Genomic DNA, 12,852 nt, shown 5'->3' with positions numbered 1-12,852 from the left:
TCCGCAGAAAAGTGTCCTTTCGTCTTTCGAGTAACCGGAAATCTAGGTTGAATCACGTGGGCGCTGAAAGTCCGCAGTCGTAATATAGCGGGAAGGAAGCATTCGAGGAAATAACCGAACTACAAAATAACCAGCAGGTAATTTGGACTAGTGTGGCACCCATTGTCTTAAACAGTATTTTCAGTACTGTTTCAAACTATCTCATGTTGTAGACATTTAATCGTAGTTATTTGTTCGCACAATCCCGATATTGATCACTGACATGGAAGCGTGCATGGTTCACTGGTCACTGCTTTTACTGATAGCTTTTCCAGTCCAGCCTGTAATTAAGTCGAATTTGTTGTCGAGTAAAATAATTCTCATCATGAAAGAAGTCTCGACAGTGACAAAATGTCTGAAAGCCATTCTACATTTTTCCCACTTTCACTTTAGGGTCTTTGTACATTGAGGAAAATAATTAAGTTCACAGGCATGACTAATTTCTGTTTAGAGAACAACTACTGGTAAAAGAATGTAAGGCAGTCTCCTGCTTTTGAACCCCATGGAATCGACAGGGAATGAATCACATTGTCTAGCTTGACTCCCATTTTTTCTCGGCAGTAGAAGTTCTAACATCATACTTGTCCAAAACTTTACGAGAATTTTTCACGTTTTCTGTTTCTGTTCTTCGAAGTTCATGTGTGCAAGGTCATGTGAGATCAAGAGCTAATCAGAAGGCGGAATGTAATGCTAAATTTTGACGAAAGTGTATGGTTTTTCCAAAACTGTTGCAACTGTGACTAGTGAGGCCCTGGGCAGGTTTAACATTAGTTTCATAAATTTTATTTCCTCTGGCTGTTTAGTCATGACATTTGCATCTCCACAGTTGTTTCTTCAGGGATCACTTTTGGCAGATACTATTATGAGATTAATTCCCATTTGCCTTGGATCAATGAGATTTTTGACAAAATGAATGGGATTTTTTCTTTTTATAATGGGATTTTACATCGGCAGACAGCTTTTATTACACTGAAAAACAAACATCTGTTTATTTGTAAGAACAATTATCTTGTACATAAACAAAACATATCCTTTCAGAGACACCTTTTACAACTCTAAAATTCCGTGCCAGGAATTGCTGAATAGCAGTGTTCGAAATTCACGGTAGTCCGACAGCCCGTGGCTACCAAATTTCAGCTCGGGCTACCGATTTTCCACAGGTACAAGCCCGACTGGGCTACCGAATTTTCCTCATTTCTTTAAAAAAACATGCTAATTAAACGAGTACTGCATCGTGATTTTCCAGACTGAGAAACGGTTATGGAATTATTGGTTTTTGCACTCTTACGTGTTGACAATCAAACACAGTGTCAAAGACGTAACCGCAGCGCTAATTGGTTGAATACAATCACCTCTAGCGTAACGGATAATTTGATTAGCTTTCACACTTCTCGCGAAAATCTCACAAGTACCTGCAGTAGGCGGAGCTTAAATTATGCTGTGTAAATGTGTATTCAGCACTCGGTATTACATCTTACAAATTGTCATCAGTCCGAGTTGCAGTAATTGGCGAGTGCGGATCCTAAAAAATCGGGCATAACAGTTTAGATTTCGTTTTGGCAAGGAGTGTCATGTCCGATGCTTTTGGACTCTGACGATGCTGATCTGGACTGGAGTATTTCGAGTTAAAATTTTTCAAAAACATGGCAAACATGTACAGTATGTCTTTTCTATTACTTCAAACATGCATAGAGATGTCTGTAAAACAAAATGTTATATGGTGCAAAAATCATGTATTTTAAGGTGTTAAAGTTCGGGCTGGTGAAATTGGTGTCGGGCTTGGAAAATTTTTAATCTGGTAGCCCGAACGGGCTATTGGATTCAAATCTGAATTTCGTACACTGGAATAGGTTGATGAAAGTTGTAACCAAGTCTTGGGTCCACATGCATTTTCCCCTAATGATTTTACTTCAAAGCTGCTTTGTCAAAGTTGAAGTTCAGTTATGTTTTAATCTTTCTAGACTTGATACACTTCCATTAGGTCAAAACAATTTTAAACTCAAACTTATTTATGACCCTACCCTCAACCATTTCGTTTGGAAATTCGGGCATTCAGCGTTTTTTATGAAGGGACTTCACCGGAGGGTTCTCCACCATCTTGTTATTCTCATCGCTATTCATCCGCGCGAATGGAGGCAGAAAGTTTGTCCTTCCAAATGCTTAAAATTTCTGTTTCAATGGTATTTTGAAACAATGCGAAAACAGATTATTTTTGTCTGGTAGTCATAATCATCGGACGCTGTATGGAGATAAAAGCGAAATTCAAGCGCCTAAATGAACGTCATACACTCAAAACCCGTTATAACGCTTCTCGATATACCGCGGTATTCGTTATAACGCTGTATCGTCTTGGCTTCCAAATTTTAGGAGTAAAAAAAAAATCAAAAATCAAAAAAAAAAAAAAAAAAAAAAAAAATCCGCGGATGTTATTTAATTTGATCATAACCAGCGTTAAAACTACATGTACGTGTACATTAACATCTTTCCATGACAACTGTGACAAAAATCAATAATCGTCTGCTAGCTTACTTGTTTGCGTATCGCCTTTGTTAAAGTTTCAATACATGTAGACCTGTGACAATTAGGCAATCAGTACCGTGTCAAAATTAAATTGTTTGCATTAACAAGCGTGGAAGATCGGTCAGTCAACTATCAAACCGTTTAAGTTTGCACCAATTAAGTGGATGACATTAACACTCGAGTGAATAAAAATCGAACAACATGCCCAGTTTTGTAATAAAATGCAGCCGTTTTTCATAATCATCATTCTCGGTTCGTCGGAATTTGCGAAGATTCGACGCACTGAAAGCCATATTGAGAATGTTCTCCCTTTTTAATATCGTATATTAACGACGGCGATTTAACAATTTTCTATATCATTTATCGATTTTCTTCATGTATTCAAAATTATTTTTTTTAAGACTGTCCGCGTTTTTTCTCTTTTAGTTACATAAACCCCCATATGTAATTCTCATGACAGCGCACTCCTCACACAGTGTTATACATGTTTACTTCCGGGATAAACAATTTCAACTTTCTTTTAGAATCACGACAAAATGAGAAGATGACACAGCGTTATAATTCTTTTAATGTATTTTTCAGTAGCATTTAAGGTAAATAAATGTCCCGTTTATACGATTCTTATCTCTTATTAACATAAAACAGCGTCCAAAATACGTCTAATACATTACCGATGGGTGGGGTATTGCATTTACCGCTGATACGATCAACCCGCGTTATAAATTTAACCCCGCTAGATCCGCGGGTCTCGAACCTTGGACCCCGCTGACAGCGTTATAACGGGGTCCCAGTGTACAAAAATTAAATAACGGCAAGACCGCATTTCAGCGAAAAGTTGCAATTTCGGCAAAAGATCTACGGCCATGCGGATGCGATTTTTAAGCGCATTTGAGCAAAATTTATGCGATTTTCGCCAAAATAATGCGAGAATATCGCGAAATCGCGGCCAAAAGTGATCCCTGTTTCTAACTGACAGAATATGTCAAATTATGTGAATGTTAAAACCTTACTTCTCAGAAATGAACAATGACATGAAGTTTCAAAGGAGAATTTGGTTCTTGGGGTCCTTCCATTTATTTTATGACTTTATTTGCTGCAGGAAAAGTATGCTGGGGCTTCAGACCACTTTTGCAGGGGGAAATCTCCACAACGTCTCTTAAACCCCACGAGTGATCGCTGTAGTATCATATTTATCTTGTATATAAATCGCGTATTATACGGTATATCATAATATTATTATCATGTCGGTGTGAGCGTTAGTGTCCCAAAAATGTTAAAAGTTTGCGTACCACCCCAAATATTTTCAAAGTCCATTGAGATATTGCTTTCATATTTTGCATACTTGTTTACCATCATGACCCCGGTCTGTTAAAAGGAGGAGGCAACTCTATCAAGCATTTTGACTGAATTATGGCCCCTTTTCGACTTAGAATAAATGTTAAAGTTTGCGTACCACCCCAAATATTTTCAAAGTCCATTGAGATATTGCTTTCATATTTTCCATACTTGTTAAACATCATGACCCCAGTCTGTAAAAAGGAGGATGCAACTCTATCAAGCATTTTGACTGAATTATGGCCCCTTTTCGACTTAGAATAAATGTTAAAGTTTGCGTACCACCCCAAATATTTTCAAAGTCCATTGAGATATTGCTTTCATATTTTGCATACTTGTTTACCATCATGACCCCAGTCTGTAAAAAGGAGGAGGCAACTCTATCGAGCATTTTGACTGAATTAAGGCCCCTTTTTGACTTAGAATATGCTTATTGTGCCTTAGAATATGCTTATTGTAATGTTAAAGTTTTACTCATTGCTTATATTATACTATTAAGCACTGAGAATAGTCGAGCGCGCTGTCCACTGACCGCTCTTGTTATTAAAACAAGACCCCCATCAAGTTTTTATACCCCCACCAATATATAGGAGTCAGTTTTGTCGCATCCCGTTCGGAAATCTGTATCTCTGTTATTACTAAATGGATTTGATTCAAACTTAAAATAGGTGTTCCACCTTATCACCCACATGTGACACAAGGTGCATAACTCTGACACCAACTTTTCACGAATTATGCCCTCTTTTACTTAGAATTAAAGGTTAATTTTGATGTACGGTACTGTACTTTATGGTTTTTATGCTCTTTCAAGTAATTTTCACACTGTAATTTATCTGCGATGCTTTGAAGGTAAACCTTGTGTTACATTGTTTAATTTTGTCCTAAATTGGTTATTTCATGTCTCAGCAACAGTGACATTGCGCCCATTTTAGTCCTTGAAAATGGAGGAAAACTACTTGAAAACTCCTTGAAAACTACTTGAATTTTTTTTGGGAAGGTCTGTATGAACCATGAGTGAAGTGACTCCAAATTTCAGGAGGGATGGTTTAATAAGTATGTTTGGATTACATGAATGTTCACCATTATGAGACTGAGTCATGCGCAAGAACCAGGCCCCTAAGTCCAGGGTCAAGGTCAACTTGACAGCTGGTGGGCTCGACATTATGAGATTCTGCCCGTGGGCATACTTGTTTCATCAAAAACTTTTGTAAAGAGCTTCCTGTTAAAATGTTACTTGGGAAACAAATTATTTGTCATTGGGATTAGTTAGATCACATGATTTTTCTTTTGTTTTCAGATTACCATGTCAGATGACTGGGACGAATCACCTGTAAGTATTTATATGTGAATTTAGTACTTAGTTTTTCTTAAAAGAAGGAATATAAATGATCTGTATTAATGAAAAAGCAAATTCACAATTAAAATCTGCACATATTTCCTATTACACAATCAAATTTGGGGTCTGCAGTTATATCCATTGATAACAGAAGTATTTGTTAGTGCACATATTGTGCATCATGTAATGTGTATGGCCTTCCCAGCAGCATGCCCACTCATTTTTAAAGTTAAGGGTACATGTACCCCTTGCCTTTGCAAAATGGGGGTACACTTCAAAATTTGGGGGTACACTATATGGCGATCAGAAATTTTTCTATTTAACTAATTAAATTTGTGTATACATGTTTTTTCATTCAGACTTGTGTGCTCTTTTGCACTAATTTGTATGAGAGATAAAATAAAGCATTTTAAAGTTTTTCATTTTGTTTTATTTTTCACTTTAACATTTAAGTTATAATGTACTTTATTCAGTGTTACATTCAGTTACCATGTATTATTGTCACAGAAATTCTGTGCAGCTTTCCTAATGACATCTTGTTTATCAACAGAGCTTGAGTAATATTCTATAGCCATTCTGTTCTGAATGGTCTCCACAGAGGACCTGCATGTGGCAGATCTGTGGTGCCGATTTTGAAGTGAGAAACCCCTCTCACAGGGTACTGATGTCATAGGAATGGTGCACAGAATTTCTGCCAAAACACAGAAGCTGGGAAATGCCTCCTTGTAATTATTTATAACCATAAGACAGAAGTCCTGTAAGGAAACCTCCCTGTTGGTGTTCATCAAATACTTGAATTGTAAATGTGATTGTCTCAATTCAGCAGCTTGTACAAGTGGTTGCATATGAGCATTTTGAGTGCCAAAAAATTCAATACATCTTTCCAAGGACTGAGCACCATACTCAACCATACCCTGGGCTGTAGAGGGTAATAATTTTGGATTTAGTAAGACATTTAGATCATTCAGAACACTCACATCATCAGGTGGAAATCTAATGTCGAATTCCCTGACCAAATTCTGAACAAATTTTTGTTTAATGTGCACATAATGGTGCCTTTGCAACAGGTTTACTGTGATAGGAATACCCTGATACTGGCTGTTTTCTTCAATTTCTTCAATTGCTGCAGCAGCAGTCACAGGGTCTTCATCACTGTAAATCTGAATTGAATTCTTTGTAGCAATAATAGACGACTTGAGGACAGCTACATCAATATTGTCCTTTTGAAATAGTTTAGATATCCTGTCTAAAATTGCAAGTATATCTTTTAGAAAACACAGTGTAATGACAAACTTGAAATTCTTTATTTTTTTCAAAATACCTTTGGCTTTTGCAGCACCTTCACTCCTTGGATTGGAGGCTTGTTCATGCTCCAAACCTAGAACTAAGGCTGAATATGCGTCATGGAATGCAGTTATGGAATCAGACAAGGACAACCACCTTACCTGTGTAGGCTTTTTAAAACGTTTAACTTTTTTGCCTAGAACCCTCTGCAGCTCTCTGAGTTTCTGATACCTGGGAGCAGAGTACTGATAAAATGTGTACACATTGACAAGTGTTTCATTAACTTCTTTCAAATAAGGAATAGATTTTGAGGCCCAATATGCAACAAGTGCTACTCTGTGTGCAGCACACCATACATGTATAATTCTGGGATTTTGAGTTTTCATTCGCACACCTACACCTGAAACTTTTCCCATCATAACTGATGCACCATCGCTACCAAGACCACTGACCCTGCAAAAATCAATACCAGTTTCATTTAAAAATTGGACAATACAGTTGTAAACTGTTTCAGCTTTACCATCATTTATGACAACATTGGCACAGAACTCGGTTTTTAATTGGCCATTATGTAGTATTTTGCAAAACAGCACAAGTTTTTTATTTACAGCAATATCTAAACTCTCATCCAGCATGATGCCAACAAATGGACTATTTTTCATTCTGATAACCATTGTGTCATTCAATACATTGGCCACATATTTTTGGAAAGTTGAGGCTGCCTGATGATTTGTGTAAACACCCGTTTTAAAAACATTAGCACCATTTTCAAGTTGCAAGTCTATTAAGCTTAAAAACTTTCGGTTTGGCAAGTTTTGTTCGGCTATATACATAGCTGTTTTAATCTGGGCTTCTACTACAGGAATCAGCTTGCCAGACACACACTTCTTCGCTGTCTCCATGTATACCTGGAAAAACATAAACTGATAGTTAAATACAGGAACATTTCATCAGTTGAAATAACTTTCATTGATTTCACAGCTGATAATCAATAAGTGATAAGAGATTATGGTCTGAAAGGTAAAAAATAGGCTTTATTTAGCTCTTTCTATACCTCACTGTCTAGCCATATTTTCTGAGCGGTATAATATATGTAAAATTTAAAATGCCCTGAGCAGAAGGAAAGCTGGATAGAAAAGCAAGAGCAGATCTACATGTAGATTGGAGAGAAATGTAAATCCACACCAAACAACAGTATAAAAGCACACCTGCTGCTGTGAAGTACCCTTTGCAAGAATATGGTCGTCACTAAGCTGGTGCCGTGTCAGTGAGGAATGCTGGAAATTTTGTGTGCCAGCTACAAAGGCGTTGCTTCTGAGACTTTTTCTTGCACCGCTAGCTCTTTCACACAAAGTACAGTACATTTTATACTCCTCATGATCAAATCTTAGCCAAGAAAATTCTGATAGCCATCTGTCCTGCCAGTTTTTCATTCGTTTGGGTTTCCTTGGGGAGGCTGAGGTGCTTGGGTTTTTACTTTCTTGAACTGTTTGTCCTGAATCAGCCTTTCCAGGGCTTGACTCCTCAGCTGTAAAAAAATCAATAACTTTTGGCCGTGTTAAATTTGAAAAAAAAATGGCTCTGGTCGTGAGTGAAAAAGTGAAAATTTTGGACAGACGATTTTAGCATTCTTAGGAACTTTGGGCAATAAAACTAAATCAGGATATTAGGATACATAAGAACATTATCTACTTCCGAAAACAAAACACAGATTAATTTTAAAAAGATAAAAAGTTCCAACAAAAAAAGCCCTGAACTCTCGGCGATAATATGGTATAACAGACAAGATGATTTTAGAAAATTTAAAATGTTTTCCAAAATTCAGAAAGGATATTCTGACAAGGACCCCTCCCGATATTAAACTAATTAGAAAGAAGTATTCAGCAAGGTTAACGTATTTCCCATTTTCGTGAACGGAATACGTTTCGTCCGAAGTAACATACACTCAACTAAAGACACGGTGGTAAAAATCGCCGATCAAGTGCCCGAACGATTATTACAGATATAAAATGTGTATAAAATAATAATTTAATTTGCAGTTGAATATCGAAGAAAATACTGTAAATAAAAACCTTTTCTCGAGTTGATAAATGCTAGAATGCTTTTCTGCATTTTTGCACACGACGCATGTGACGTCAGACTAAAACACTTACCAAACCCCACTATGCGGCTGGCAATTACGACGAGAAGTGTCGGTGATGGAAACGAAAATATCACGTCCGTGGACCGGATCTGCGTTTTAGACCCTACAAACATTCGGCAAGTGCACGATGATATAAACAACGGCTTGGCAGTCGAACGTAGGAGTTCCGAATCTGTGCGTGCATGTACCCTCAACAAGTGATTTTTATGCGTGCATTTGATATTTTGTGCGTGATTCACGTACTGCAGTGCGTGAATGGGCATGCTGTCCCAGTCACTGAATTATATTTAATAATAGAAATGTTGTAAGCTGCAAATTATTGGCTTTTGTTTCTTCACAATTATTGTTAAGTTATTTTGAGAATTTCCAACTTTAGTTGTGGCTGTTCTCTGAATCACAGTTTTGATTTACTTTATAAATATATAGAGTTGCCATTATTAATCTCAGCATGCCCACTCATTTTTAAAGTTGAGGGTACATGTACCCCCTGCTTTTGCAAAATAGGGGTACACTTCAAAATTTGGGGGTACACTACATGGCAGATCTGAACATTTTCTATTTAACTACTGAAATTTGTATATTACATGTTTTTTTGTTGTTTTTAGCTCACCTGTCACAAAGTGACAAGGTGAGCTTTTGTGATCGCGCGGTGTCCGTCGTCCGTCGTCCGTCCGTGCGTGCGTCCGTGCGTGCGTGCGTCCGTCCGTAAACTTTTGCTTGTGACCACTCTAGAGGTAACATTTTTCATGGGATCTTTATGAAAGTTGGTCAGAATGTTCATCTTGATGATATCTAGGTCAAGTTCGAAACTGGGTCACGTGCCTTCAAAAACTAGGTCAGTAGGTCTAAAAATAGAAAAACCTTGTGACCTCTCTAGAGGCCATATATTTCACAAGATCTTCATGAAACATGGTCAGAATGTTCACCTTGATGATATCTAGGTCAAGTTCGAAACTGGGTCACGTGCCATCAAAAACTAGGTCAGTAGGTCTAAAAATAGAAAAACCTTGTGACCTCTCTAGAGGCCATATATTTCACAAGATCTTCATGAAAATTAGTGAGAACGTTCACCTTGATAATATCTAGGTCAAGTTCGAAACTGGGTCACGTGCCATCAAAAACTAGGTCAGTAGGCCAAATAATAGAAAAACCTTGTGACCTCTCTAGAGGCCATATTTTTCATGGGATATGTATGAAAGTTGGTCTGAATGTTCATCTTGATGATATCTAGGTCAAGTTCGAAACTGGGTCATGTGCGGACAAAAACTAGGTCAGTAGGTCTAAAAATAGAAAAACCTTGTGACCTCTCTAGAGGCCATATATTTCATAAGATCTTCATGAAAATTGTTCAGAATGTTCACCTTGATGATATCTAGGCCAAGTTCGAAAGTGGGTCATGTGCGGTCAAAAACTAGGTCAGTAGGTCAAATAATAGAAAAACCTTGTGACCTCTCTAGAGGCCATATTTTTCATGGGATCTGTATGAAAATTGGTCTGAATGTTCATCTTGATGATATCTAGGTCAAGTTTGAAAGTGGGTCATGTGCCATCAAAAACTAGGTCAGTAGGTCAAATAATAGAAAAACCTTGTGACCTCTCTAAAGGCCATATTTTTCATGGGATCTGTATGAAAATTGGTCTGAATGTTCATCTTGATGATATCTAGGTCCAGTTCGAAACAGGGTCATGTGCGGTCAAAAACTAGGTCATTAGGTCTAAAAATAGAAAAACCTTGTGACCTCTCTAGAGACCATACTTGTGAATGGATCTCCATAAAAATTGGTCAGAATGTTCATCTTGATGATATCTAGGTCAAGTTTGAAACTGGGTCACATGCCATAAAAAACTAGGTCAGTAGGTCAAATAATAAAAAAACCTTGTGACCTCTCTAGAGGCCATACTTTTCATGGGATCTGTATGAAAGTTGGTCTGAATGTTCATCTTGATGATATCTAAGTCAAATTTGAAACTGGGTCAACTGCGGTCAAAAACAAGGTCAGTAGGTCTAAAATTATTAAAATCTTTTGACCTCTCTAGAGACCATATTTTTCAATGGATCTTCATGAAAATTGGTCAGAATTTTTATCTTGATAATATCTAGGTCAAGTTCAAAACTGGGTCACATGAGCTCAAAAACTAGGTCACTATGTCAGATAATAGAAAAAATGACGTCATACTCAAAACTGGGTCATATGGGAAGAGGTGAGCGATTCAGGACCATCATGGTCCTCTTGTTGTTTTTGTTTTGTTTTTTTCATACAGAACTCTCGTGGGTGGGGTATAACAGATGAGATAATTTTAGAAAATGTAAAATGTTTTTCCAAAGTTAAGATAGGAAATTCTGAATCAAAAGACCACTCCCTATATCATACTAAATATAAATAAGTTTTCAGCAAGGTTCATGTATTCCCAATTTCGTGAACGGAACACGATTCGTCCGAAATAACATACAGTCAACTGAAGACTGGTAAAATTCGTCCATCAATAATAAATGCCCAAACTATTACAGATATGCAATGTGTATCAAAATTGCAGTTAAATATCGAAAAATAAAATACTGTTAACCTTTTGCTGAGTTTATTAAAGCTAAAATGCCTTTTTTTGCGTTTTGTATCCATTCCTTTTTTGCACACGACCCGTGTGACGTTCGACTAAAACATTTACCAAACTGCTGTATACAGCTGACAATTACGCCGAGAATTTGGTGATGGAAACGAAATTATAACGTTCGTGGACCGGATGTGCGTTTTAGACCATACCAAACAATTGGCAAGTGCGCGATGAAATAAACAGCGATTTTGCAGCTGGACTGGAGTTACGAATCCCTGCGTGCATGTACCCCCAACAAGTGATTTTTATGCGTGCATTGGATATTTTGTACGTGATTCACGTACTGCAGTGCGTGAATGGACATGCTGAATCTGTACCTATATAATGAAGCGAAAATTATTTATATTTTTGCGATGAATCAATGAACTTTGTCTTATAAAATTATTACTTTTATTATTATATATGCGAACTGACTAGTGCATAAAGCATTGTTAATATCAGATTTTACAGAATTTTACTTTTGTTTTTTTACAGGCCCAGGTGGCACCATCCTTCGGGTAAGTTATAATATTAGTATTTTTAAGTATGAAATTATTTTGAATTTGTTTACAACAGCTAGATTTCTCTGCATTAGAATTAGAAAGAAAAATTGTGTCTTTAGTGAAAATAGCTTTTCCCTTAAACATATACCTAAGAAGAAAATTACTTACAGCATTATTGTAAGGTCTTCTACAAACTTCTGTTTGGGCCTTTCCTAAATTTGTTCAAATGGGTCTTCTTGGTCTCTTTAAGGAGACATGGAGCTAACTTAATAGTAGAAAGAAATTAAAAAACTTCTTATCTTGAAGCCTGTTCTAAAAGGATGTTCATCAAACTTGGTTAGAAGCAGGGCTAGATGGTCAAGGTCCTCAGGGCATTTTCTACCTGTCCCATGGGGCCAGATGTCGGCCTCATTCCTAGTCCAATTAGTCTCCATTTTTCCATTTTCACAAAATGACAAGGTGAGCTTTTGTGATCGCGCAGCGTCCGTCATCCGTCCGTCCGTGCATAAACTTTTGCTTGTGACCACTCTAGAGGACACATTTTTCATGGGATCTTAATGAAAATTGGTCAGAATGTTTACCTTGATGATATCTAGGTCAAGTTCGAAACTGGGTCACATGCGGTCAAAAACTAGGTCAGTAGGTCTAAAAATAGAAAAACCTTGTGACCTCTCTAGAGGCCATATTTTTCACAAGATCCTCATGAAAATTGGTCTGGTCAGAATGTTCACCTTGATGATATCTAGGTCAAGTTCAGAACTGGGTCACGTGCCTTCAAAAACTAGGTCAGTAGGTCAAATAATAGAAAAACCTTGTTACCTCTCTAGAGGCCATATTTTTCATGGGATCTGTATGAAAGTTGGTCTGAATGTTTATCTTGATGATATGTAGGACAAGTTTGTAACTAGGTCACATGCCGTCAAAAACTAGGTCATTAGGTCTAAAAATAGAAAAACCTTGTGACCTCTTTAGAGGCCATATATTTCACAAGATCTTCATGAAAATTGGTCAGAATGTTTACCTTGATGATATCTGGGCCACGTGCCGTCAAAAACCAGGTCAGTAGGTCTAAAAATAGAAAATCCTTGTGACCTCCCTAGAGT

General features: G+C 37.2%; 1 protein-coding gene across 4 annotated transcripts in view; it reads left to right on the top strand.

The window, feature by feature from the left end:
* The first annotated feature begins 22 nt into the window (after nt 1-22).
* The window catches only part of LOC128555684 (uncharacterized), a 48,681-nt gene continuing 35,851 nt past the window's right edge, over nt 23-12,852 (top strand). For all 4 annotated transcript variants that reach the window (XM_053538780.1, XM_053538779.1, XM_053538778.1 and 1 more), the window contains exons 1-3: nt 23-137; nt 5,192-5,224; nt 11,742-11,764. In XM_053538780.1, coding sequence (XP_053394755.1) covers nt 5,198-5,224; nt 11,742-11,764 — 50 coding nt within the window. In that variant the 5' untranslated portion in view covers nt 23-137; nt 5,192-5,197. The remainder of the gene's footprint in view (nt 138-5,191; nt 5,225-11,741; nt 11,765-12,852) is intronic.

This window comes from Mercenaria mercenaria, chromosome 3 (assembly GCF_021730395.1).
Source record: "Mercenaria mercenaria strain notata chromosome 3, MADL_Memer_1, whole genome shotgun sequence".
Taxonomy (NCBI): domain Eukaryota; kingdom Metazoa; phylum Mollusca; class Bivalvia; order Venerida; family Veneridae; genus Mercenaria; species Mercenaria mercenaria.
The sequence above is the reverse complement of the archived record's forward strand: the minus strand, read 5'-3'. Positions and strand labels throughout refer to the sequence as shown.